The sequence below is a fragment of the Macaca nemestrina genome, chromosome 12, assembly GCF_043159975.1.
Source record: "Macaca nemestrina isolate mMacNem1 chromosome 12, mMacNem.hap1, whole genome shotgun sequence".
Classification (NCBI taxonomy): Eukaryota; Metazoa; Chordata; class Mammalia; order Primates; family Cercopithecidae; genus Macaca; species Macaca nemestrina.
The window spans coordinates 108,460,336-108,487,500 of NC_092136.1; the positions used below are offsets into that span (position 1 = coordinate 108,460,336).

The 27,165-nt window shown below is 41.4% G+C and overlaps 1 protein-coding gene and 1 long non-coding RNA gene across 10 annotated transcripts in view; one reads left to right on the forward strand and one right to left on the reverse strand.

Annotated features, from left to right (window-relative positions):
• Positions 1-7,145: 7,145 nt before the first annotated feature.
• The window catches only part of LOC105493652 (exophilin 5), a 90,369-nt gene continuing 70,349 nt past the window's right edge, over positions 7,146-27,165 (reverse strand). For 3 of the 7 annotated variants that reach the window (XM_011761478.3, XM_011761482.3, XM_011761484.3), the window contains 2 exons: positions 20,465-20,603; positions 7,146-16,701 (listed from right to left, as the gene is read on the reverse strand). In XM_011761478.3, coding sequence (XP_011759780.2) covers positions 11,300-16,701; positions 20,465-20,603 — 5,541 coding nt within the window. In that variant the 3' untranslated portion in view covers positions 7,146-11,299. The remainder of the gene's footprint in view (positions 16,702-20,464; positions 20,604-27,165) is intronic. The other 4 variants (XM_011761479.3, XM_011761485.3, XM_011761481.3 and 1 more) reach the window with 3 other exon arrangements.
• LOC105493651 (uncharacterized) overlaps positions 12,527-27,165 on the forward strand; it is a 33,336-nt gene continuing 18,697 nt past the window's right edge. Inside the window, exons 1-3 of one of the 3 annotated variants that reach the window (XR_011611045.1) lie at positions 12,527-12,651; positions 17,459-17,517; positions 21,357-21,498. This is a non-coding gene — a long non-coding RNA (uncharacterized lncRNA). Of the gene's footprint in view, positions 12,652-15,803; positions 15,939-17,458; positions 17,518-19,578; positions 19,739-21,356; positions 21,499-27,165 lie in introns of those variants that run through there. The other 2 variants (XR_011611046.1, XR_003020907.2) reach the window with 2 other exon arrangements.

The following is a 27,165-nucleotide window of genomic DNA, read 5'->3' on the forward strand; positions in this document are numbered from 1 at the left end:
TGGCGCGATCACAGCTCACTGCAGCCTGGAACTTCTGGGCTCAAGAGATTCTCCCGCCTCAGCCTCCCGGGTAGCTGGGACCAACTATAGGCACACGACACCACGCTGGCTAATTTAATTTATTATTATTATTATTATTACTATTACTATTATGGGTAGAGACGGGGGTCTCACTATGTTGCCCAGGTGGTCTTGAACTCCTGGTTTCAAGCAATCCGCCCGCCTCGGCCGCCCAAAGTACCGGGATTACAGGTCTGAGCCACCGGGTCCGCCGCTCTGGTGTTTTTAAAGGACCCGGTGGTGATTGTTGTGGGACGATGAAAGGGTCCCGCCCCGAGATCGATGTAGTTTAGGGAAATGCCTTTTCCCAAGGAATGAGTTTACAAGATGAGAGCCAAGGTCAGATCCCCCCGCTCCGCCCTCCCTCACAGCCGTCTGTTCACAGCAGCACCGTTCTCTTGTGGCCTGTTTTGTTGCTTTTCTGCTCAGCAGCCTTCCTCACAGAACTGTGATCCCCACCACTCCTCCCTTTCCCCGCTTCCTCCCGCACTCCCCTTCTTCCAGCAGGTGTTTACATAACATCCACGGAGTTTGGGCCAAGCCCAGAGTGAGGAGCTGGCCATTGGGGTGGCAGAAGACCAGGCCTTGCCTTGAGCCTGTGTGTGAGCTTTACCTCAAAGCCAGAAACCTCCTGTTCCTCTGTAATCCACGTGGGAGAAGGGGTGGTGGTCTCAGCCACCTCCACCACTCCTCAGAAGATGAACGCTGGATCCAGGAAGAGATTATCAAGGCCACTGTCTGCCTCTCTTTTTTGATCATTTGATCCAATTTGTTAACGATTTTTCCTCCTTTTTGCCCGCTTATGGTCTGAATCTATTTAAAGACAATAAAGATTTTCCTCTGGGGCCGGGCGCGGTGGCTCACGCCTGTAATCCCAGCACTTTGGGAGGCCGAGACGGGCGGATCACGAGGTCAGGAAATCGAGACCACCCTGGCTAGCACGGTGAAACCCCATCTCTACTAAAAAATACAAAAAACTAGCCGGGCGAGGTGGCGGGCGCCTGTAGTCCCAGCTACTCGGGAGGCTGAGGCAGGAGAATGGCATAAACCTGGGAGGCGGAGCTTGCAGTGAGCTGAGATCCGGCCACTGCACTCCAGCCTGGGCGACAGAGCCAGACTCCGTCTCAAAAAAAAAAAAAAAAAAAAAAAAAAAAAAAAAGATTTTCCTCTGGATGAATGAGCCAGAAGGAACTCACACCCCAGAATGGACACAGGGTTTCTGCACCCTCTTGGGGGTCCTTAATCCCCAAAACATCAGAGCCAGGCACTAGGCAAGCCTTTGTCCACCTCACAGCTTTAATTGTGCTACTCAGCATTCTTGGTATGACCAAGTTTTACCAGGGCAAAATCTTTCCCACATTTTCACAGTTCTCTTGACCTATTTTAGTAATGCTAAGCAGTGGTTGTGGATGGTGTTCTTTGTACTCTGGAAAGATTTTCAGGAACTGGTAGTCAGTTGCTGATAAATTTTAGGGCTAAAGTGTAACAACACTCGGTATTACTTTCATTGATAAATTTTATTTTGTGGGGGTGTCTGCTTGCTTTAAATAGCTTTGCTTTGTTCCAGCTATCACTTAAAAAAATTGTATGGAACACATTTTGCTCACACTCTTTCAAAATCTGACTTAAAACAGTTTCCAGAGAAATAATCTGAGGTTTGCTGGTACTGGATGATAGTAAAACATGGCCTAATAAATTACATAACACTTGCGTTAACACCTAGTGTTTTTTTTGGATTTTTTTTTTTTTTTTTGAGAACACGTCAGGGAAGCCATATAATTGTACCTGAACACACTCGTGTTTAGCAATACTAAGCCTGCACCAACCTGTTTACTTTCTCATCTTAACCTGTCTCCAAAGAGTATATCTCTTCAGAGCAACCAGTGCCTTGACCAGACTCTTTATCATTAATCAAATTTCATTCATTCAACACATATTTATTAAATGCCTACCGTATTTTAGATATTGTATTTTGACTTCAAAGTGCCTGTAGTTTAGTGGAGAAGAAAGGCAAAGAGGCAATGTAAATAGCCTATAGGTGCTAAAATATGGGCCTCAAGAACTGCATGGTCTAGGATTTTATCCCACTTAAAAACTAACAAGTTGGCCTGTTACTGTTTCATGGATGCTGTCAAAAGATACAACACTCCTGTATCAAAGAACTTTATTATTCACTGCAAAAGCAGTAGCCAGAGCTTTATGTCGGTTTGCGTTTTGTTCCTAAGCCTCCCAAGCCTTGTGGGGACAATGCACACAGACTCTGATGGATGCCTAAAGTGGGCTGCATTACAGGACAGGAGCACTGAGCTAAAGGAATTTGCCTCTTTTAGGCTACACAGAATTAAGCCTGCTCTTTGTGGGTGGGGAGATGTTATCTCATCCCTCAAAGTTGCTTGCTACAAACACTGCCCAGAGAAATGGCCTGATAAAGAGCTGGACATTAGAGTGGCAGACCAGCAAGAATGACCAGAGAAGTTCAAGGTCCATGCAGAAAGCCTGGCATACCAAGCAAGAATGATCAGAAAAGTTCAAGTGCCACAGCAGACAGCCTTTTCCAATATAGTACAGTGTACTTATACGCTACATATGAAGGCCAGCTAGCCTAGTCTTGGGAGAACCAAGAGAGGCTTCTGAAAGAGATGACATCTATGCCGAACCTTGAAGGTCAAATAGGAATCAGCCACATAAAGAGAAGGAGGAGAGCATTCTGGATAGGAGGAACATCATGTATAAAACTTTGAAGTAAATGATACACTCCGAGAAGTTTTTCATTCCCTTTCACATTCATCTCCATATTGAACTCTAATCTCAAACACATAGAATTACAGTCAGTGTGTAACTCTGGAAGGTCTAGATTCAATACACTTCTGTGAATTGCACTGGCCCCTGGAATCTTTACATTAATGTCACATAAAATTCACAGCTAATTATTGTCGACTCAGTTTATAACATTTCCACCTTTTCTGGTAACTCCTCTTTCTTTACTCCACAGTCTACCTGGTTAACAGTGAGGCTTTGTAACAGCATAACTTTAACTATGGCTACAGTTCATTGGCTCCTCGTTTGGAAACTGACTCATGCTGAACTAATCCCCTTTCCCTGAGAGTTTAAAATCAAGGTTAGGAGATTTTTAATATACTGACTGCTCTCCAACAGAAGCATTATAACCTTTGCTACTTTTTTCCCTCGTATTCTGAAAACAGAAGAGAAATACAGAAAGCTTTCTGGATTATGTGTGGTGCACTAGAGTCTGGTACAGTTCATGAGCAGCGTCTCTGTTTCTGGTTTCTGAGACATCCTTGCATCTTTATAATAAATTCCTCTTTCACTTTAGAAATTGTGTGATTTTCTTCCTTTAATTTTTATTTATTCATTTATTGTATTTTGACAGACTGTCGCTCTGTCACGCAGACTGGAGTACAATGGTGCGATCTCGGCTCATTGAACTTCTGTCTCCCAGGTTCAAGCGATTCTCCTGCCTCAGCCTCCTGAGTAGCTGGGCCTACAGGTGCAAGCCACCAAGCCTGGCTAATTTTTGTGGAAATTGTCTAATTTTCAATGTCACTAATGAATAAAAAAACTTACATAGGGTTAGACAAGATTAGATCCCATAAAATGCACAAAACTTTAACAATATCAACAATATTTATTCAACACACACTTTATATCATGACTTTATGTCATGCATTATGCAAGGTGCTAGGGATATAAACTCAGTCCCTGCCCTTCCATGTATTACAGTCTATAGGGTACATTTTAGATGGTGAGACAATTGGTTTAAATATTAACTTCCATCCAGAACCAATTTCCTTCAAAACATTCCACCTTGAAACAGTCAATTGTGCCCAGATTCTTAGGGTTGAATAAGAACATTGATTCTTCCACAGTCAACATATGGCCTGAAGGGAGGGGATGTCAGTTTCCAGAGCAAAGAAAAAGGATCTACTGGGCAATCATATTAGTACTACCACATCTCTCCAAAACATTTCTAGAATGGAATTGTAATTCCCAGACCGGAAAGATGACATAATCTAGAAAGGATGATTGGGGAAAAGAACATGGGCCTAGAGGGAAACTTAGTGCTAGCATTTATATTATTAAAACACAATGTTTTGTAGAATCGAGTATGATCATCAATTTTTTTTTTTTTTTTTTTGAGACAGAGTCTCACCCTGTAACCCAGGCTAGAGTGCAGTGGCACAATCTCAGCTCACTGCAACCTCCGCCTCCTGGGTTTAACGCCTTCTGAGTTTAAGCAATTCTCCTGCCTCAGCCTCTCCCGAGTAGCTGGGACTATAAGCGTGTGCCATGATGCCACGTAATTTTTTATTTTTAGTAGAGATGGGTTTTCACCATGTTGGCTAGGCTGGTCTCGAACTCCTGACCTCAAGTGATCCACCTGCCTTGGGCTTCCAAAATGCTGGGATTACGGGCATGAGCCTCTGTGCCTAGCCGATGATCACTTTTTTTAAGAAAGAAATTTATTAAATACTCTCCTGTACAGAAATCCTTTAAAAACTTATGCTTAGTTTTCAATCTGTATACCCCCGATAAATCATTGCACTTAAGTACATGAATAATAACTATTCTCATTTATTTATATACTCTATATATATTCATATATGTGTGTATATTTACAGTTTCTTCTTTGGAGGAAAGAAACTTCTCTCTCTTTTCTCCTGTTCTTGAACGTCCTCTCCCCCAACACCTGTCTACAAAACAACCAATGTTAATAACCAGTGTGTCCCTCCATGTGTACACATGCATATGCAGGTTTCTTGGTAAATGCTTTACAAACATGGAATTTTACTTTTCTCCCTCAACAGTACCTCATGGAAATTCTTCTAAGTCAACTTAGTGACATTGAAAATTAGACAGTTTCTAAAGTCAGAGAGGAATTTTCAATGGTTTTACAATATTACATATGTAAGTGTTCTACGTCAGTCATTTCTCAATCAGGTATTAACTTTGTTTCCAGGTTTTGCCACAACAAACCTTGTAGCAATAAAAATCCTACATGCAAGTCTATACATACTGGTGTTTTTATTTCTATAGGAGCAATTTCTGGACCAAATGAAGGTGGTGATTCAGGACATTGGCCCACTCGATGTCCTGATTCGGCATCTTCCTGGTCATAACAGAGACAGCAGCTCCCTTGGCAGGTCCAATTCTGTGGCATGGATTTTAGAATTGGTCCTGGAATTTCCGCTCAAAATCTATCTCCTTATCTCTATTAATGAGTTTGTGAGCAAAATTTACAATTTAATAGAACTTTTCCTTTTCTTTCTTGCCTTTTTTTTTTTTTTTTTTTGAGACGGAGTCTCACTCTGTCATCCAGGCTGGAGTGCAGTGGCATGATCTCTGCTCACTGCAGCCTCTGCCTCCTGGTTTCAAGCCATTCTCGTACCTCAACTTCCCCAGTAGCTGGGACTACAGGTACCCACTACCACACCTGGTTAATTTTTGTATTTTTAGTAGAGATGGGGTTTTGCCGTGTTGGCCAGTCCCTGGTCTTGAACTCCTAACCTCGAGTGATCTGCCTGCGTTGGCCTCTGAAAGTGCTGGATTACAGGCATGAGCCACTGCGCCCAGCCTCCAATAGATGTTTTTCTATTTGAACCAGCCAGAGAGGATTCTATTGTCTATCACTAAAAGTCCTAGCTGATCCACTGTATTTTAAATTTTAATAAAAGACAGCAAAATTTTTTTGAATAAAATGCTGTCCATATTCAAGATGATGACACTCTCCTGTCCCTGATAGAAAAAGGGTTTTGGGTTGCTTTTCCAGAAAAGGTAAAAGATTAGTACAAATGTATTAATTTGCTCGGGAGGAATTCACATTGCATGACTTATATCAACTAGAGAGACCTGCTTATCTTTCATCAGTGCTACTGGACAGTGGATGACCCAACTCCACGTAGCTCCCTCTTCCTGAGACAGAGTCTTGTTCTGTTGCCTAGGCTGGAGTGCAGCCACGCGATCTTGGCTCACTGCAACCTCCGCCATACAGGTTCAAGTGATTCTTCTGCCTCGGCCTCTGAGTAGCTGGGACTACAGGTGCATGCCACCATGCCCGGCTAATTTTTGTATTTTAGTAGAGGCGGGGTTTCACCATGTTGGCCAGGCTAGGCTGGTCTCAAACTCCTGAGCTCAGGTGATTTACCCACCTCGGTCTCCCAAAGTGCTGGGATTACAGGTGTGAGCCATAACACCCGGCCCCTCTTCCTTTATAAATGTGAGAATCTCCAGAAAGAAACCTCAGACTTTCTTCATTCCTCTCCTATTATGCAACAAGGCACATTGATTTCCTGCTGTTGGTTGTTACTTTTTAGGTACAAATAAGAAAGAAGCAAGCCACTGTTTTTTAAAAACTACCTATATGGCAGATCTCATTCAATAGCCATAAGAAAGACTGGTTTGAAAACATGCCTCCCTGAAGCCCCCCACCTTTTATATTTTTCCTGAAACTTTCACACTTAAAAATAATCATTTGGGCCAGGTGTGGTGGCTCATGCCTGTAATCCCAGCACTTTGGGAGGCCAAGGTGGGTGGATCACAAGGTCAGGAGTTCAAGACCAGCCTGACCAACATGGTGAAACCCCATCTCTACTAAAAATCCAAAAATTAGCTGGGAATGGTGGTGCATGTCTGTAATCTCAGCTACTCAGGAAGTTTAGGCAGGAGAATTGCTCGAACTCGGAGGCGGAGGTTGCAGTGAGCCAAAATCAGGCCACTGCACTGATTTTGCCTTGTTGCATAATAGGAGAGTAATGAAGAAAGTCTGAGGTTTCTTTCTGGAGATTCTCACATTTATAAAGGAAGAGGGGCCGGGTGTTATGGCTCACACCTGTAATCCCAGCACTTTGGGAGACCGAGGTGGGTAAATCACCTGAGCTCAGGAGTTTGAGACCAGCCTAGCCTGGCCAACATGGTGAAACCCCGCCTCTACTAAAATACAAAAATTAGCCGGGCATGGTGGCATGCACCACATCCAGCCTGGGTGACAGAGCGAGACTCCATCTCGGGAAAAAAAAAAAATTAATACTCATTTGAGGATGTGAATAAAAACCAAATCAAATAGTGCATCTGTTTAAATCATTTATTTCAATACAGGCATTGTTTCAAATTTGCACCTTGTCTTGTAACACATTTCATACCCAGAGAACAGGTCTGAGAACAAGTACATAATAGGATTATTTGACAAAGTTTTAACAAAAGTGCATGCAGCTTATTTGTTTCAGATATACAGAATCACCAGTCACAAAGAGCCACTAAGTGGCAATACATTCACAAACTTGCCTGGGAAGTAAAATATTTTACATATTTACACTGTACATTTAAATGGGATTTTCTGAAGCATTATTATTATCAATAAACTCTTAGCAAGAAGTTCTCTTAAACCCTCTGGCACTTAACAAAGAATATTAATTTTATGGAGCTATGAGTTTTCCAGTTTGATTCCCATCTTTGCCATAACCTAAGTGGATTTTTACCCCCTCCAGTACACATATTTACCTCCTATACAAAGTAGCTTTTATTAGCTTATCACCAACCAAACCTTTGTTAGTAGCAATTGGAATTTTGTTGGCATCAATGTATTTACAATGTAAGAGTAAATTATTTAGAGGGGAGTCTCTAGGAATTTTGTTGGCATCAATCTATTTACAATGTAAGAGTAAATTATTTAGAGGGGAGTCTCTAAAAATTAAAATAACCTAATTAAACCCTATTTTAAATGGACTTTACAGTATAAAATTTATGGTTATAGAAATCTAGTATATAAATAAGTTTATAATTTATAAGGTACTTATTAGGATTGATTCCCCCATGATTTACTCCATTTACATGAATGTATCTTTTAACAATGATTATATCTTTCAGAAAACAAGTTATGAATATAAAAATGACTATTATAAGTTACCATAGCTATACCAAAAATGAACATTAAAATGCAGCGACTTATATGTTAAAATACATAGAAATTTGCTATACTTCTTTAACGAAGTGCTTTATAAAAGCATAAAATTATAAAAGGTGCTATTTTCATGAATTTTGTGTTTTTCTGATACTTGAGCCAGACCAACATGCAAACGTTACAAATAGTGCAACTGAACACTGGCCATCAATTACCTTTAAATTTAAATAGTAGATTCCAGTGCAGTCTGGGCCCCAAAGCAGTTTCACCCTTACCTAACTAACCTAACTCTTAATATAGCCTAAACTCACTGAAAAATAAGCTAACTTCATTTCACCTTTTGTAGCATACACGTAGACTCAGAGTATATACTGAAATATAATTTGAAAGCTGATCATTAAAAAAATCAAGAAACTCAATATTAAAATACTAACTCTGAGTATCTTAAAATTGCATAGAAAATGTAGGTCATGGTTTATAAACATTTTATTTACATAATCAGATAAATAGGCTGGGCAAGGTGGCTCATGCCTGTAATCCCAGCAGCTTGGGAGGCTGAGTCGGGCAGATCACCTGAGGTCAGGAGTTCGAAACCAGCCCGGCCAACATGGCGAAACCCTGTCTCTACTAAAAATGCAAAAATTAGCCAGGCGCGATGGTGGGCGCCTGTAATCCCAGCTACTCGGGAGGCTGAGGCAGGAGAATCACTTGAACCCAGGAGGTGGAGGTTGCAGTGAGCCGAGATCGTACCATTGCACCCCAGCTTGCGTGACAGAATGAGACTCCATTTCAAAGAAAATAATAATAATAATCAGATAAATAGAAAAAGAGGAAAGGCAGAATTTACAAACATATATTAAACAAGAAATAAAGTGTTATTTATTCTTTGCCATACAAATTTGCATTGAAAAGTTCACAATATTTGATTTTTGAGCTTTTTGAGCTCAGGATTGGTCAGACCTTGAAGTTTAAAATAGTTGACAGATTTAGGGAATAGCTTTCATGTCAGTTACCTCATGCTCATTAGCTTTGAGTTGCATGGGAACCATGTAAACTAACCCAGGCATTTTGTGTCTAGGTAAGGGAATGGTTAGAAGGATAATAATAATATAGTTCTTTCTTAAATCTCTATCAGTTCCAGATCTCTATACACTTCACCAACACCTATCATTATTCTTAGTTTATAACGAAGAAACGGACTAGGTATAAAAAATGGAAAATTAGATTAGGTCACGAAGCAAATATAAACCAAACAAGATAAAATCCATTCATGTTGACTATCATAGTATTGAGATCCAGGAATGCATGCTCTCTGTAGTTAAAGCAGATTATCTTCACTGCCATCTATTGGTCTTTATCCTGAATTAGAAGAAAAATTCCCCAAGGTTCTGCGTGGCAACTAAAGAGTTAGGAAAGTCAAAATATCAGTGGGTATCATAAGTGGTTTACTCTAGATAAATTATTGAGAGAATCATAGTGACAGGCCCTTAGGAGCCCTGCCTTAGAATTTCCCAAGGGTTTGGTAAATGATCCTGCAGTGAAGACTGAATTCCAGGGTATCAGATCTGACTTGATGGCATTTGAGGGTCTTGGCCAAGGTTCCCACTTGATATTTGGGACTAAAATGTCCCACCTGAAAAGAAGTGGTCTACCTTGCAATTAAAGAAAATGTGGGCCAGGCACGGTGGCTCATGGCCATAATCCCAGCACTCTGGGAGGCCGAGGTGGGCAGATCACCCGAGGTCAGGATTTGAGACCAGCCTGGTCAACACGGTGAAACTCCATCTCTACTAAAAATACCAAAAAAAAAAAAAAAAAAAAAAATTAGCCAGGTGTGGTGGCAGGTGCCTATAGTCCCAGCTACTCAGGAGGCTGAAGCAGGATAATTGCTTGAACTTGGGAGGAGGAGGTTGCAGTGAGCTGAGATCATACCATTGCACTCTAGCCTGAGCAACAAGAACAAGATTCCATCTCAAAAAATAAACAAACAAAAAAACCAAACCTGGGCATGGTGGTTCACATCTCTAATCCTAGCACTTTGGGAGGCTGAGGCAGGCAGATTGCCTGAGCTCAGGAGTTTGAGACCAGCCTGGGCAACATGGTGAAACTCCATCTCTACTAAAATACAAAAATATTAGCTGGGCGTGGTGGCATGCGCCTGGGTGTGCCTGTGATCCCAGCTACCCAGGAGGCTGAGGCAGGAGAATCACTTGAACCCAGGAGGCGGAGGTTGCAGTGAGCCGAGATCATGCCACTGCACTCCAGCCTGGGTAACAGAGCAAGTCTCCATCTCCAAAAAACAAAAACAAAACAAAACAAAACAAGAGCAGCAACAAAAGAAAATGTGAAAATGGATAGTTCTGAGGAAATGGAAAAAGCCAGTTGCTGAGAGAGCTGCAGTAAAGACAAGTCGGTCCCATGAATGGATGCCTGTTTCCTCTCTCTGCTCCTCAGCTATGTTCTCTTCATATGCAGAGATTCTGTGACCAGGCAACTCTCTGTATGGCCAGGTTGCCTGGCCTAAGTCCTTGGCTTGACTAAAAGCCCTTAATAATCCAGCCAGTGCCCCACAGTTTCAGAGGAATTTCTAGAAGTGCTAACCTTCTATTGGCTTACTAGGGTAGGGATTCAGGTCTTCATCTATAACCTCAACATATGCTTTGACCATGTGCCTCCCAGGCTTCACTACGGATATAACAGGATGTATTTAGAAAATTCCTTTATCTTTTTTTTTTTTCCTTTTTGCAGTTTCTCAGGTTAAAAAAAAAAAATTCCTTTATCTTTGTTTGAAAGAGAAGATCATCACCTTAAACTTCATAAATGTTCATGAGTCAAACAGGATGATAATATTTACCCCACTGTTATCATCCCTACCTTTTATTTAATGTCATGAGTATAGGGTGTGGACTGGAAGAAGCCATACAGAGTTTCACAGTTCTGCGGGGTAATTAGTAAGTTTTGTATGTGTGCCTGGGATATTAGGGTTGTAAATCACAATTAAAGATGAAAAATGTTAGGAGGGAAGAAAAGCAGAAAGCCCAAATCAGACAGTGAATTAGGGATTAAGTGGGAGTGGTAGAAAGGCAGGCTAAGAACATTTACAGAGAGAGAAAATAGCAGAGACTATCCCAAAACAAGAATTCATTGTTCTAACATTCAGGAAGTATCTATATAGGGTGTGGAGGAAAAAAAGGAGATGTGGGACATTTCAGAGCAGACACTGCCCAGACTAGATCTTTTATCCTCCCATGCACATGCACACATACACCTCAGTTCCATTATAAGCTTTTGGTGAAAAAGGTAAAGCATTTTAATGAAAAAGCCTCACAGTTCTGACTCTTTGTCATTTTCATCCAGGTAGTATTCATCATCTGTGGTTGTGTCTGCGTCAAAATCTGAGTCCACTGGGTCATCCTCATAGATATTAAGCGGTTCACTTGGAGATAAGCCATCTTCTGGCATCTGACTACTGGGAGAATTTGAGCTTAACGACTCTGAGGGGTTGGGAGGGTTCCTCAAATCATCTTTTAGGAAGCCAGGGTTCTTAAGAAAACTTGGTTTCCATAATCTTCCTTGTGTAAGTGACCTCTTTACATTCTCTAAGAAAGCTAATTGTTGTTCTTTCCCAAAGATCCCATAGTCGATAGGTCTGTATATAGATGTTGCAGACCTGGGACCTGTTTTTGTACCGCTGCGATAAGCCCAACTTTCATTTCCATCGTAGGAGGGGAGTTCAGAAAAAGATCTGAATCTTCGACTGTACCCATTGTTGACAGAGAATTCATTTCCAAGTGTCAGTCGACTCAGGGCATTGTCAATAGACGTGCTTTCAGAAAAATGGCGCTCTCTGACTTTTGGAGGATGACTTTTTCGTAGTAGATCGCCATGCACATTAATGCTTTTTAAACTCTTTGAACGATAGAGGTGTGGCTCAGGTTCCCACTCCAGAGATGAAGCACTCCTTTGTTGCCGCAGCAAACTGGTCAGTGGGATGCTTACTCTAGATTTCTGTGCAGGCTCCAGTGGAAAAGGAGGGCTCAGCCTCCTCTGATCGTCAGAGAATTCTGCTTCCCTGAGGCTGGTGAATGTGATGGGGGATGGGGCTCCTGATTCTCTTTCTAAATTCTCAGCTACTGTGACATCTTTAGAAATCTCATGCTTTGATGGTGATTCTGAGACATTTTTAAACTCGTTCTGATGTCGTTGTGAAATGCTGTTAGACTTCTGGTTGCTGACGTGTGTAGAGGGTTCTCTGTTGGGTAGTACAGTAATGGGGATAGGGTTCTCAGATTTCTTCACATGCTTTCCATCCTCACTCAACCTGCTTTCGCCTATGGACTCTGCAGATTTTGGAGTAGGCTCAGGGAACAGTGGGTTGCACTCCACTGTGCCAAGAGATAAATGGTCAAAGCCAGATCTGCTTCCACTTTGGGGGAAGATAGTAGCTACATGTCTTCTGGGGCTTACATCTTTAGCTGGGAATTTTCTGTTTGCTTTAGACATGACTGCCAATCTGTGTTTAACTGAAGATCTATTTTCCCCCTTTACTAGGTCATCAGAGTTGGTTTTATTTTTATTGTTTCCTTCAGGAAGTGAAGGTTGATCCCAAGCTGATTTCTGCATTTCATCTTCAGCCTTCCTGCTCTCTGTCATATTTGCCTCCTGACTTCTTTGAGGTAATTCTCTGGGTTCAGACTGCAGACTCTCTAAATTTAGTTCATCTGACTGAGTCTCCTCACCAAGCTGTAGTTTATGCAATGCTGGAGTAAGAGCAAAGACTTGACTCTCTGAGTGAGAAAGTGTTTTATTAGTCATTTTTTGGCAGTTGGTTCCGATGTCCCCTCTGCCTTCCCTAGGCTGTGATCCACTGGAGCCATCACCTACAGTTGTGGATGTGTGATCTTTCTGAGGACACTTCCCACTTCCAGTAAAAGGAATGGCTCTACCACTCCCTGTACACTCCCAAGAATTTCTTCTGGCTTGGGAATTTCCAATATTAACTTCTGAAAGAGCTGGAAGACTAGAGGGACCACTGTTACTTGAATTAATGGATTGTTGACAATTTTCAGATTTTTCTTCGGAAACATTTTTTCTCTGAGGCATCAATAAAGTATGCAGGGTTTCACTTTGCAGTTTTTTACCTTTTTCTTTCTTGTTTTCTGAATCACCTAGAGGTGCTTTAGCTAAATTATCTGAAAAAATCTCTCTAGCTTTAGATTCCTCTTCAGGAAGAGAAACAGCTGCCTCAACAGAAGCCATTTCCTGTAATGTAGGCACTAGGGGCCCCCTATTTGATAATCGGAAGGCAGTCATATTTTCAGAGGTGAGCGTCTGATCAGAGTTGACTGACATCTTTAGATTTTCACATGACGGTGTTCCTGACTGCTCTCGTGTAAAATAATTCTGTTCGTCTTTTTCTAAAGCATTAGGAAATGTTTCAGTCTCCACTTGAGGTGATTCTGTAAGTGAATTAGTATTTTGTGCATACTGTTGAAGGAGGTTACAGAATTTTTTGCTGGGTTTCCTCGGTAGAGTATAATATATTGAGACCACTTCCAGACATTTTACATTGTCGTCATCACCAGAAACAGAAAATGTACTAGTTGTCTTAACTTTATGTAATGTTTTCCCATGTTCTTTTCCTGACAAGTCTGAACAAAAAGGTAAAGGGTCTTCATTTGAAAGGGCAAGTACACTTCTCCTGGAGGCAGCCATTTTACCCTCTTTCTCAGTGCATTCTTGGGAGTTTTCCTTTCGGTGGTGTTGTTTGGTTAAAGAACAATCTCTAACAGATGAGTCACTTTCCACAGGGCTAATGATTCTCTCCCAAGCCCTTGGCATTAGCTCAGAAGCATCCGTGCCTGAGGTCAATGGCTTTTTTCTTTCTTCTCTTCCAGTTGAGGCATGTGGCTCCCCTGAGGGAGACGACGTAGCCCTGTTAATGAGGAATGGAAGGGGTCCTTTTCTAATGGAAGTAGATCCACTGCTTTTTACATTTGTCATTCTCTCTGTGGCTTCAGGTGCTTCCAGGGCTGCGTCTGAAATGACTTTGGAACATTCATTCGCTGACTCAGGAGAACTGGGACTAAATTTGTTTAATGTATGGTTCCCCATTGCATCTTCCACATTATTTTTGATTTGGAAGGGAGGTGGCCCATTCCTCAGTGAAGCAGCCATTATTTTACTTCCTGACTGCCTGCCATGTACGAGAAAACTGCTTGATTTTCTCGGCAAGGTACAATAAATTGTGTCAAGCTCAGAAACTTTGGAATTGCTTTGATTTGCTTCAATGAGGCTCCTGTGATCACTGGTGGGTACTGATATACTTTCTGTTTTGCTTAACTTTTCAATACAGGATATATGATGCCTTATTTTTCCTTTTCCTCTTTCATTCCTAAAAGGAGAGTGTGAATGGCATTTGACATCAACCACTTCATCATGTGTAGGCACATGACTATCATTTCTCTCTTGGTTTTCTGAGTGGCTTAAAATAAACTGATTCTTTTGGTTCTTCCCAGCATTGTCTTTTTCTTCTCTTTCTCCTAGCGATGGATCTTTGTCTGAAGGACTTCTCCTGGAGAACACTGTAGTAGATGGAACCACAGGAGCATCAAGGGAAGAATTATTTGATGGTGAGGAATCTGGTAGTGCAGCTGATGACAGATCTAAAGAATCACACAAGGTCTTGTGGCCAGCAGTCAACTTGCCGCAGTTGGTAGAATGAATTGTGGCACATTGTTCTCCCTCAGTATCTAAAATAACAGGCTTTTCTGGAGACTGTGCATTTTGAATATCAGTTGGTGCAGAGCTCCAGTGGTTGGTTGTAATAATGCTTGAAATATCTTCATTACTTACAGTTAATTCCTGGTGACAACCTTGGTCTGTCCTGGGGAAAGATGGTGGTGTTCTGTGTTCCTGAATGAAAGGAAGGGAAGCCGTTGAGCCAAGTTTTCTGTTCTCAGTAAACCTCTTATCTTGTTTAATGTCATTGGATTTATCTTTGTGTGGTGTATACATTTTGGAGGTATCTTTCCTGGAAAAGACTCTGGGTGACTTTTTTGAACTTATTGTGGTAGATGCACTAAAACCAAATCTGTTGCTCTTGGCTGAGTCCTGGGAGAAAGGATTTTGAAAATCAGGTAAAGAGTTTGAGATCCCTCTCTGTGAAACAGGTTGGGGTACTTCACCTACCTTGTTTGTCTGGTCCATCTTGCTTAGCTGTTTGTCTTCTTCTGAAATAGATTCATTTAAGTCTTTCTCATTATTCACTTCTGTGACCAAGATAATGGGCTGGCTTTTGGCAAGAGGCAGAGAGTCAATTGAATTGCTGTTGGTCACAGTGACTTCTGTATGGCTTCTCATTGGATGAGAGGCGGGCTTATTAGGAATAATTTTCTGCAAAGTGACTGTGGGATTCTGCAAGTTGGGACTCTGAGGATTCCTTCTGTCATCAGAAGTCTGGGGAAAGGAAGTTTTGAATGAGGATGCTAGAGGCTGAGCAATTCCAAATGAGGAAGCTTCTTTGTTTATATGTACTTCTACGGGAGAACTGTCCTGTTGGCTTACCAACTCATCAGATTTGACGTGATAGCTTGAACCAGTCATGGAGCAAACATTTGGTGTGCCAAAATGAGAAGTCAATTTGGTCTCATTACCATGTGATACCGCCATGCTCTCCAGTGTGGATGTCTGAAAATCAAACTGCCAGGGATGTGGCTCTTCTTGGACTCTGGAAACATCTGTTCCATAACCAGAAGAAAATGATTCCCAGTGTTCAGAAGAAACACTATGGCCATGAATGGCTGATGCACTATTTGCTTCCATGGAAATCATTTCAAAGTCTCTGTCAGAAGAACTGAATGATTTCCTGCTTTGATGAAAGTCAGACCAGAAAGAATGTCCTTTCTGTTGGCTCCAAAAAGGACTTTGTCCAAATCTCCTCTGTTCTCCGCTTCGTCCAAAGGTATTGCTGAAGAAAGACCTGGCAAATGGGTTGCTTTGATGGTAGAATGGCATATTCTCTGAGTTCTCAAAAGTGTCAGGACTCATTGCATTCTCCATGGGAACATTTAAACTAACACGTTGGTAAACATTCTGTGAATGGTACGATTCATATCTCCTATTCTCCTGAAAACCCCTGGGATACACATACTTGTCAGCAGGATCAATTTCCATTGGTGATGGTGCCCTCAGGAACTCTTCCTGGTTCTCCCTATCTCTAGAGGAATCCGATCTGTTCCATATGATGGATGATAAAGGAGTTCTCTTTGGACTCTGCTGGTGCCTTGGTGGTATAAACCCACTCTTGTTCTGAGCTGTGGCTGGAAAATGTAAGCTTCTTGCTGTGAAATGCCCTGTGGCTGGTAAGGCCGACCGTTGTCTGCTGTCAAAACACAGCGAAGTACTTCCAAAAGTATTCTTTTGCACATAATCTTCTTTAAAGACTCTGGGCTCCCTTGTCCTGTACATATCATAAATTGTCCTTGTCCTAGGAGAAAAGGTTTTATAACCTTCCCTAGGAGTTCCTGGTCTTAGGATGTCATAGATAGACATATTGGAAGTTTCATTATAGTGTTTTTTGTGCCTTTCTGTGATATTACCATGTCTGCTACCACTGGAATAAAAGTGACTGAACTGTGTCCTTGATCCATAGTTGAGGGGTGTTCTGGTATTCACTGAGCTTGCAGACTGTTCCTGAGCCAATTTGCTATCCAAGTCATCTAAAACTGAAAAGAGAATGTGAATCAACTTTTTTGTATATGTTTTTACAGTGTAATAATAATTTGAGTTATTGAAGGCTCCTTTTCAAGAAACATAATCATTTATAATTTTATTTTTTATCATATTATCATAAATGTTATAACATGAATTTTGATTATATTTTTAAGAGAGTCTGACTTTTACAAGACTATAGTGAAAATTTATTTCCTGTTTTTTCAAATCACTTTTTTTCAAAGTGAACTTTCCATAATGCCCTAAGGAAATAGAACTATATTCTTGTAACAATGAATTTTAATCATGGTTTTTTTTTTTTTTTTTTTTTTTTTGAGATGGAGTCTCGCTCTGTCGCCCAGGCTGGAGTGCACTGGCTGGATCTCAGCTCACTGCAAGCTCTGCCTCCCGGGTTTACGCCATTCTCCTGCCTCAGCCTCCCGAGTAGCTGGGACTACAGGCGCCCGCCACCTCGCCCGGCTAAGTTTTTGTATTTTTTTTAGTAGAGACGGGGTTTCACCGTGTCAGCCAGGATGGTCTCGATCTCCTGACCTCGTGATCCGCCCGTCTCGGCCTCCCAAAGTGCTGGGATTACAGGCTTGAGCCACCGCGCCCGGCCAAATCATGGTTTTTTTAAGTGCATCTAAAGCGTACTGAGTTTTTCTAAGATATGGGCTAGTAATAAAAGGGAACTAATAATGCAGACATTGAATAACTAGACAATTGTTAGTGTTGTTAAGCCTTGTCTTTTCATTTCTTTCATGTCACTAGGTTGCTACAATATTTCCAGCTGTGTATACCTCCTGGGATCATAATAGAAACGAGCCTCTGTAAGTAGCATATGATTTCTAGGTTGTACTGTAAAACAGTATTACCACCAAAAGCTTAGCACCTAATTTATGAACATACTTAGGTGGATGGGGGATTCGAGCAATATATATAATTAAAAGTGCCAGATAATATTATTAAATGATATACCAATGGTAGATTTTTTTTTTCTGGAAAAATTAATACCTGTTAACACTCCTATAAAACAGCACTTTCTGCGTGTCAGGCAGAGTCCTAAACACTTAATATATTAACTCATTAAATCCTCACACCACCTTAGAAGGTTGGTCCTATTACTATTATTATTCTATAATGAGGAAACGGAAGCAAGAAGAGATTAAGCAAATTCTTAAGATCACACAGCGCTGGGATTTGAACCCAGACCGTCTGTTTCCTGAGTCCATGCATAAGACCACTGTGCAATGCAACCTCTGTGTCCATGCATACGACCACTGTGCAATGCAACCTCTGTGCCATAAAAGCTCACTTTTTAGCCGGGCACAGTGGCTGACGCCTGTAATCCCAGCCCTTTGGGAGGCCAAAGCGGGCAGATCACGAGGTCAGGAGATCGAGACCATCCTGGCTAACACGGTGAAACCCCGTCTCTACTAAAAATACAAAAAATTAGCCGGGTGTGGTGGCAGGCGCCTGTAGTCCCAGCTACTTGGGAGGCTGAGAATTCTCCTGCTGAGGCAGGAGAATGGTGTGAACCTGGGAGGCGGAGCTTGCAGTGAACCGAGATGGTGCCACCGCACTCTAGCCTGGGCGACAGAGCGAGACTCTGTCTCAAAAAAAAAAAAAAAAAAAAAACCCAGGAAAAAAACCCTCACTTTTCATATTTTGCTGTTTATGAACCATACAGATGATTTTACTGTGAGATGAGCTCATAGTTTTACAAAGACGTGAAGCTGCTGTTGTCAAATAATGATTACTTTTCTCTCAGGAGCGAAGTTGGGGGTGATGTGAAAGTCAGTGCCCAGGGGCCTCCTTATGATAACTGAAGACCTAGACCAAGCCCAGACCCAGGGCTCTTGCTCTCTAGGACCACAGCCTCTGTGATCTCAGACAAGCCTGTGTTACCTTTTGGTGACACAGTTGGCTTTTCTTTGAATTGTATCAATTTAATTGTACTTGACATGTTTTCCTCAATAAAAACCCATTAGACTTTGAATAGAATCATAATCTTTTGAGGTTTGTAGACTCTCTAAGACCTACTCTATAATAGCTATAGTTTAGTATATTCATGTTCAATAAATACGAAGAAATTACAAATTTTATTTCAACTGTATAATGACAGGAAATGTAAGTGTCTGAGAACACATAGGTGAAATGTACATACAACATGCCAATTATGTTAGGGCAGATGCCAAAGGGATTTAAAAAAATCTGTTCTGGATTTTTCCCTATCCTATTTTATTTGCAAGTTGGTGTTATTAAGTTTGTACAACCAAAAGAAAAACTGATCTTGAACGTTAAGGTTATGTAATTAAGGAATTCTTTAGGGAATAAATCTGTCAATGTTTTAGTGAAAAATATTTATTTTTCCCTAGGACCTGAAATAATTTGTTCCCTATAGCCACAATAAAATAAGCAATGCTGAGGTATAAGGTGGGGCAAACAAAACAAAACAAAACTGCATAATGAATAAAAATCTATCTTTAAAACAAATTATAATGAAAATCTCTTTGATGTCCATTCTCCCTTTCAAGCTGTTTATGTTTTTCTTTCCCCTTAAAGTCTTGGCTGACTACAAGAGCAGAATGTATTTACAACAGAAAATACAGAAAAGTATAACAATATAGGTAAATCACCAGGAATTCTACCTAGAGGTAACCACTCTTAACATTCCCATGACAGGATTTTAAATTAAAGCCACTTAGAATCCCAGATTAACAATGCTATTTACTCACCACTCCTGACATCAGAACAATTCCTGTTCTGCTTCTCTACATTATTTTCAGAAAGGCCACATTATTATTACTTTTTTCATTCCATAAACAGTAGCTCTCCTCTTCCAAAAAAACCTTCTTTTGGAACAAAGATTTTCCTCTGTTCTCTGCCAGGATGCATCTGACTGAAGAAAGCCCCTATGTTGACTGTCCAGCTGACTGTCTTCCCGACTGCTGTACCACACGATAGGGGCCAGGCGATGGTACTGCCTTTGCAAACTAAATGTAGTTCCTCAAGGTGAAGCTGGTGGTGAGTTCAGAGTCAACTTTTCAAATGATCAGGCTTATACAGAATAACCTTTGTAAAAGTGAACTATGATCAGATAGTGATAAGGTACACGTGCATTTGGAATGCCACTGCTTTTGGAACCTGTTTCAGTTTTTATCATCATACAAGGTTAATTGTCTAATGAATTAGATTTTATCACAGTGTATTTCGGTCCTAATCTGGAACAATAAAAGTCTATTAAACAGCAAACTTTGTAGATGTATTTCCTAAAGACATATTTCCTTTTTACCTGAGGTTAATTTTTTTTTTTCCAAGATGGAGTTTTGCTCTCTCATCCAGGCTGGAATGCAGTGGCACGATCTCAGCTCACTGCAACTTCTGCCTCCCAGGTTCAAGCAATTCTCCTGCCTCAGCCTCCCGAGTAGCTGAGATTACAGGTGCATGCCACCATGCCTAGCTAATTTTTGTATTATTTTCAGTAGAGATGGGGTCTCGAACTCCTGACCCCTGTGGTTAAATATTAAACATTATTACTACTCCATATATTTATCAGTCCTTGATTTGAGAATATTTGCTCAGATTATATTTAATCATAAGTTCTTAATACTTGTGTTAATAACATGTCAGCATCCTCTTCAAATAAGCTAAACAGGAGGACATAAAAATTAAAGTACAGCGTTTGATATGTTTTGAGTAGTTTAATACAAACTAGTTATTGTTTACTTCCTTTAGTACCAGTAGTTGCAAAGGCAATTTAATGCATGAACTTACCTTGGAAAAACTCATTCTCCAGCAGTGAAGCATCCCACGGCGGAGGCATGCCACTCTCCTCCCTCATGACTGCTGGCTTTGGGACAAATGCACTGTCAACTAGTTGATTTTCCAGAGGTGAACTGTATATTTTTGTCTGCTAATTTTAAAGTAGAGAACACAATATGATTTCTGAGCCTTCACCAGTCAAAATACTCACACGCTCCCACAAAACTGTCCCAAGCTTAAAAATATTAGTCTAAGGACTACAAATCCATTTTTCTAATATTTATTTCTCAATTTACAATGTGTTGTTTTTGCCATTTGTAACTGATCTGCAACTTCTCTATACCTACATTAATTCTTTCAATGATGAGACTTCAGGCAAGGTACTGAGCCTCTCTCTGCCAAAGTTTCCTACAAACTTGACACAGCACTATCAGAGGCGTTTGAATCAGGGCAACTCCATTTCGAATAGGGGCTGGGTAAAATAAGGCTGAGACCTACTGGGCTGCATTCCCAGCCGGTTAAGGCATTCTAAGTCACAGGATGAGACTGGAGGTTGGCACAAGGTACAGGTCATAAAGATCTTGCTGATAAAACAGGTTGCACTAAAGAAGCCGGCTAAAACCCACCAAATACCAAGATGGCAACAAGAGGGACCTCTCCTGTTGCCCTCACTGCTACACTCCCGCCAGCGCCATGACAGTTTCAAATGGCATGGCAATGTCAGGAAGTTACCCTATATGGGCTAAAAAGGGGAGGAATGAATAAGCCACCCGTTGTTTAGCATAATATCATCAAGAAATAATCATAAAAATGGGCAACCAGCAGCCCTCGGGGCTGCTCTGTCTATGAGATAGCCATTCTTTTATTCCTTTACTTTCTTAATAAACTTGCTTTCACTTTACAGACTCGCCCTGAATTCCTTCTTGTGCGAGATCCAAGAACCCTCTCTTGGGGTTCTGGATCCAGACCTTTTTCTGGTAACATCTTCCTGGCCACCACGGAAGGAACAATACTAAGGAAACCTTCCAATCAAAGGCTAACTTTGGGTAAGTGGTGGGGTGCGGTAACAGCATTACATAGATCTTAGTGGGGGTTCCTTGCAGAGAGGAAAGAAATTGACCCCTCTCGAGTTTGGAGTGCTGTCTCCATGGCTCCAATGGCTTGGATTTTGGATTTCCTAACGATGTACGTTTTTTTCAAGACTCTGTTAGCTAGAACTCTTGGTGGACCTTAAGATTTGTGAACTTGGCCGCGTGCGGTGGCTCATGCCTGTAATCCCAGCACTTTGAGAGGCCAAGGTGGGCAGATCACTTGAGGCCAGGAGTTCGAAACCAGCCTGGCCAACATGGTGAAACCCCTGTCTCTACTAAAAATACAAAAATTAGCTGGATGTGGTGGCCAGTGCCTATAATCCCAGCTACTCCGGAAGCTGGGCCAGGAGAATCACTTGAACTTGGAAGGCGGAAGTTGTAGTGAGCTAAAATCACGCCACTGCACACCAGCCTGGGCAACAGAGCAAGACTCCATCTCAAAAAAAAAATTAAAAAAAAAACCCACAAGAAAACAAAAATACAAAAATTAGCTGGACGTGGTGGCAGATGCCTGTAATCCCAGCTACCTGGGAGGCTGAGGCAGGAGAATCGCTTCAACCGGGCAGGTGGAGGTTGTAGTGAGCTAAGATGACACCACTGTACTCCAAGCTGAGAGACAGAGGGAGACTCTGTCTCAAAAAAATATATGAAATAAAATAAAATAAATAAAAAATAAAAATAAATTGTGAACCTGAGGATTTAGGGGGAAAAATGTGTTTCCATTAGAGGTCATCTAGAATAGAGGTCCCTGACCCCTGGGCCGCAGACTGGTACTGATCTGTGGCCTGTTAGGAATCAGGCTGCACAGTGTGGGGTAAGGGGCGAGCATTACCTCCTGAGCTCCGCTTCCAGTCAGCTTAGCCCCGGGATTAGGCCTTAGATTCTCACAGGAGGGCGAACCCTACTATGAACTGCGCATGCGAAGGATGTAGGTTGTGCTCTCCTTATGAGAATCTAATGCCTGATGATCAGAGGTGGAAGTTTCATTCCCAAACCATCTACCAGCCCTTTCCGTGGAAAAGTTGTTTTCCATGAAGTGGGTCCCTGGTGCCAAAAAGGTTGTGGACTGCCTATCTAGAATGGTAGAATCCCTCAGACAGCCATAAGGAGCTGATTTGGTAGTTCTGAAACGAAGGCACTCAAGGGTATGACTGTATAAATAATAAATGGCTTAAAAAAACACCTATTGCTAGTTTTCAATGAAAGGATTTAGGAGAATGATATAGAACTAAATTTGTTTTCCTTTATTATTATTTTTTATTTTATTTATTTTTTTCGAGGTGGAGTCTAGCTCTGTCGCCCAGGCTGGAGTGCAGTGGTGCAACCTCGGCTCACTGCAACCTCCACCTCCCTGGTTCAAGCAATTCCCCTGCCTCAGCCTCCCGAGTAGCTGGATTGCAGGCGCCCGCCACTACACCTGGCTAATTTTTTTGTATTTTTAGTAGAGATGGGGTTTCACCATATTGGCCAGACTGGTCTTGAACTCCTGACCTCAGGCAATCCTCCTGCCTCAGCCCTGCAAAGTGCTGGGATTACAGGCGTAAGCCACCTTGCCCAGCTATTATTATTATTATTATTATTATTATTTTTACTAACATATGTTCATCTTAATTTCATAAAATCTAATCACTGCCCTACTTTCAAGCTTTTGTCTTCAGAACCTTGCGAACATTATCCACTCCCAAGCCTTCACTTTCTTGTGCCAAAACTCCATTTGCATTTCCTTTGTCAAACTGGCTCTATCACTCATGACTGCACTTTAACTCATCCTACACTCACCCACTTCCCTTTACAGTCTTTATTTTCAGCTCACTCTGCTACCCAGTCCTTGCCTCTTGAATCCCTCTCCCCCACCTCAAAATTTCCCTTTCTATTTGACCTTCACCACTACATTTCATCATTTCATCTCATCTTTCAAGCCTAAGACCACACGCCCATCCTTTCCAAAGCTCCAACTTCTTAATTTCTCCATAACAGGTCTGTCCGATTCCACGGTGCCGGTTCTCTTAACCCCTACATTTCTCACGACCTTGTGTTTTCACTCCTGCTTGTTTTCTTTCTCAAGGTCTAGGTCAGTTATTTCCTACAGAAACCTGCCCAAATTTCATTGACCTATGGTTTTCAGTTCTATGAGCAAGCCACGGTTGACCACTCACAAAGGAGATTTATTAATAAGAAAGGAGTGCTCCCATGATAACTTATTGGTCACTGAATATGATTTAGCATACTTACATAAAATTCGGAAGTAAACAAATGTTAAAAGCAAAACACAATTATAATGGGATACTGATTGGAGGTAATAAAACCTCAAACTAATCATTTGAGAAATCAGATCAGTTAAAGTTAATTCTTTTTACCCTACATCAAATTGTTTCCTTTTGTCTGTCCAACTCAGAGGTTACCCTACATCACTAATTGTTGTTAGTGATATAACAATTCATTACAGATCTTATAAATCCATTCTTCTCAAATCTTCAGTTTTGGTAGTTGGTGCAAAGTAGATATATCTGATTACGAGAACAGCAGGCATTCTCGACCATTTAACACCCAAACGATCTTTTCTCTGTGTATGTAGACCAGTACATTCCTTGTGGCCCCCAGGATCACATGCCTTTGTAATGATAATTTACAGTGAAATGAAAAGTACATGAACTGAGGGGTCATGTGAAGAGATGACCCTCTCTAGGTTGGGAAGAATTACTACCTTCTAGAGACCCTGAGTGTAATTTCCTCTGGTTTTATTTCGCCCAGACCCTCTACTTCAAGACCTACCCTACTCAAACAACATGTTCAGGATGCTTTCAACACACAGAGATGTAAATTATACAGCTAACAAGAGAAAATACTGAGGTTTCATTTACACTCAACTGTAACTCTGCAAGGGTGACGTTAGTGATTAAAAAAAAACAAAAGGAACTGTTAGTCAATAGTAGGTATCAGACATAAAGATTGAAAACTATCACTACCCTATAGACTCCTAATTTTTATTTAAGCTATGTGTTGTTAGCAGCAGCAACTGAACATTGATTATTCTAGGCAATGTGTTAAGGGCTTTATGTGAGTTACTTCAGTTCATTTAGTTTTAACTACCCTTTGGAGTTGGTATTCTTATTATCCCTACTTTGAGAAAACTGAGGTTTCAAGAGGTCAGGTCATTTGCCTTTGGTCACACTGGTGGGGGGAGGAGGTTCATTTCCAGTCTGTCAGATTCCAGAGCCAATGCTGAAATACCTCATTCTACTCATGATCAAGTTTTGCAGCTCTTGGCTTATTAGGGCATTACATCCCTGTAGCAGGCATTCTCGCATTCTCTGAAGCCAAACACAGACCATAGAGCTGCTGGGAGGCTCCTGAAGTTTCTTATGACCTAGAAGAGAAGTACATCTCTCCAGGGCCCAGAGCAGACACTGACTGATCCTCCTCAGGGCTCAGTTTTGGACTTAGAAGCCCCCTCAAAATAATGCTCCACGCTTTGGAGTTGTCATAAAAGGTGAAGCCTATTTCCCATCCCTGGCCTAGAAGATGAGGAGGTTCAAACACCTCTTTGTAGCACAACTGTGTCAAAATCCTTTCCAATTTTTTTTTTTTTTTTTTTTTTTTTAGACAGGGACTTGCTCCATCTCCCAGGGTGGAGTGCAGTGGTGCAATCACAGCTCACTGTAACCCCGAACTCCCTGCTCAAGCAATCCTCCCACTTCAGCCTCTTGAGTAGCTGGGGCTACACATGTGTGCCACCACGCCTGACTAATTTTTTAATTTTTTGTAGAAATGGGGTTGCTATGTTGCCCAGGCTGGTCTCAAATTCCTGGGCTCAAGCAACCCTCTCTCACCTTGGCATCCTAAAGTGCTGGGATTACAGGCATGAGCCACCAAGCCCAGCCTCCAACTTTCTTGTATTTGAACAAAATTGCTCATTTATTTTTAATATACTTAAAACTATCCTCTCTCACTGAATCCTTATAACAAATTTGTGAATTAACTAGGAATTATCATTCCCATTTTTTCAGATGAGGAAACTGTATCTCATGTAAGTGCCTTAGTGAAGTCACATTAATAATCTATATGGTGGCACTGGCTACTCATACTCATATGATCTGATCCCAAGGCCTCTTCTTTCCATTTTTTTTTTTTTTGCTGTTATTTCACTAATGTATATATCTTCAGTTAGATGGTAAACTCTCTGAAGAAAGGAACCTTGTCTGAGACATTCCATGCCTTTCATTGTATATGGCATGATACTTTGCACATAGTTATGAACTGATTTATGATATACCAAGGTAGAAAACTAACTATATAAGGCTGGGTGTGGTGGCTCACGCCTGTAATCTCAGCATTTTGGGAGGCCAAGGCGGGCAGATCGCTTGAGCTCCAGAGTTCAAGACCATCCTGGGCAACATGGTGAAACCCTGTCTCTACCAAAAATACAAAAACTTAGCAGGCTTGATGGCACATGTCTATGGTCTCAGCTACTTGGGAGGCTGAGGTGGGAGGATCGCTTAAGCCCTGGGGGCAGATGTTGCAGCAAGCTAAGATTGTGCCACTGCACTCCAGCCTGGGTGACAGAGTGAGACTCCATCTCAAAAAATAAAGAAAACTAATCATATAAGATGACTAGTATATATTATTACAGAAATTGAGACACTGAAGATTTGTAATATTAGGCTTCAGAAAAGCATGTTGGAGGCAGGACAGCATAGTGGTTAAGCACATGAGCTCTACATAGGTTCCAGTCCTGGCTCTGCCCATTAATATTTATACGACTTTGGGCAAGTTATCTAATCCCATTGTACCTTCGTTTCTTTCTTGGTAAAAGGAAAATAACAGCAACAGTAACAATACCCATTGCATAGGGTTGCTGTAAGAATTGGGTGAATTAATATTAATAGCTGTGATGCATTTAGAACAAGGTCTAGCACTTAATAATCCTTACTGTTGCTGCTACTATTCTTTTGTGGTTATAGAGAATTTCCTGGAGGACTCCTGTTGATGCTGGCAGCCAAATGAGGTAGAAAAGTATCCCACAGGATGAGAGGCCAGTTACAAAATGCTGGCTTTCAGGATCTCAGTTACATGGTACATAAAATAGGCTGAACAAAATGAGGCCTTTTACACAACTCCAATTCACTCTACTGATATTGTCTGCCATTCTGACCTGACTGGACAAACAAACCTCTGTCATAGAGTAGCCTTAGAGTACCTGAGAACTTCTTAGGGCAGCCAAACCTGTGGAACAGCTGTCAGAGCTGAAGCCTAAACTCACTGATACTATCAAATGCCTTGGTAAAATCAACAAATTAATTTTTCAAGGTGTTCCTGAATTTGTTCCATGTCTGTTTTCCTGCACAGGTCATATCCACCAATGTAGCTGCAGCTTAAAACCACTCATTCATTTCTTCTTTCAGTTACTGAGTGCTCAGTTTGCGCCAGGCAGTGGGGATACACAGGCTGATATGGTTTGGCTGTGTCACCAACCAAATCTTGTCTTGAATTGTAGCTCCTATAATTCCCACGTGTTGTGGGAGGGACCCAGGGGGAGATGACTGAATCACGGGGGCGGTTTCCCCCATACTGTTCTCGTGGTAGTGAATAAGTCTCACGAGATCTGATGGTTTTATAAGGGGC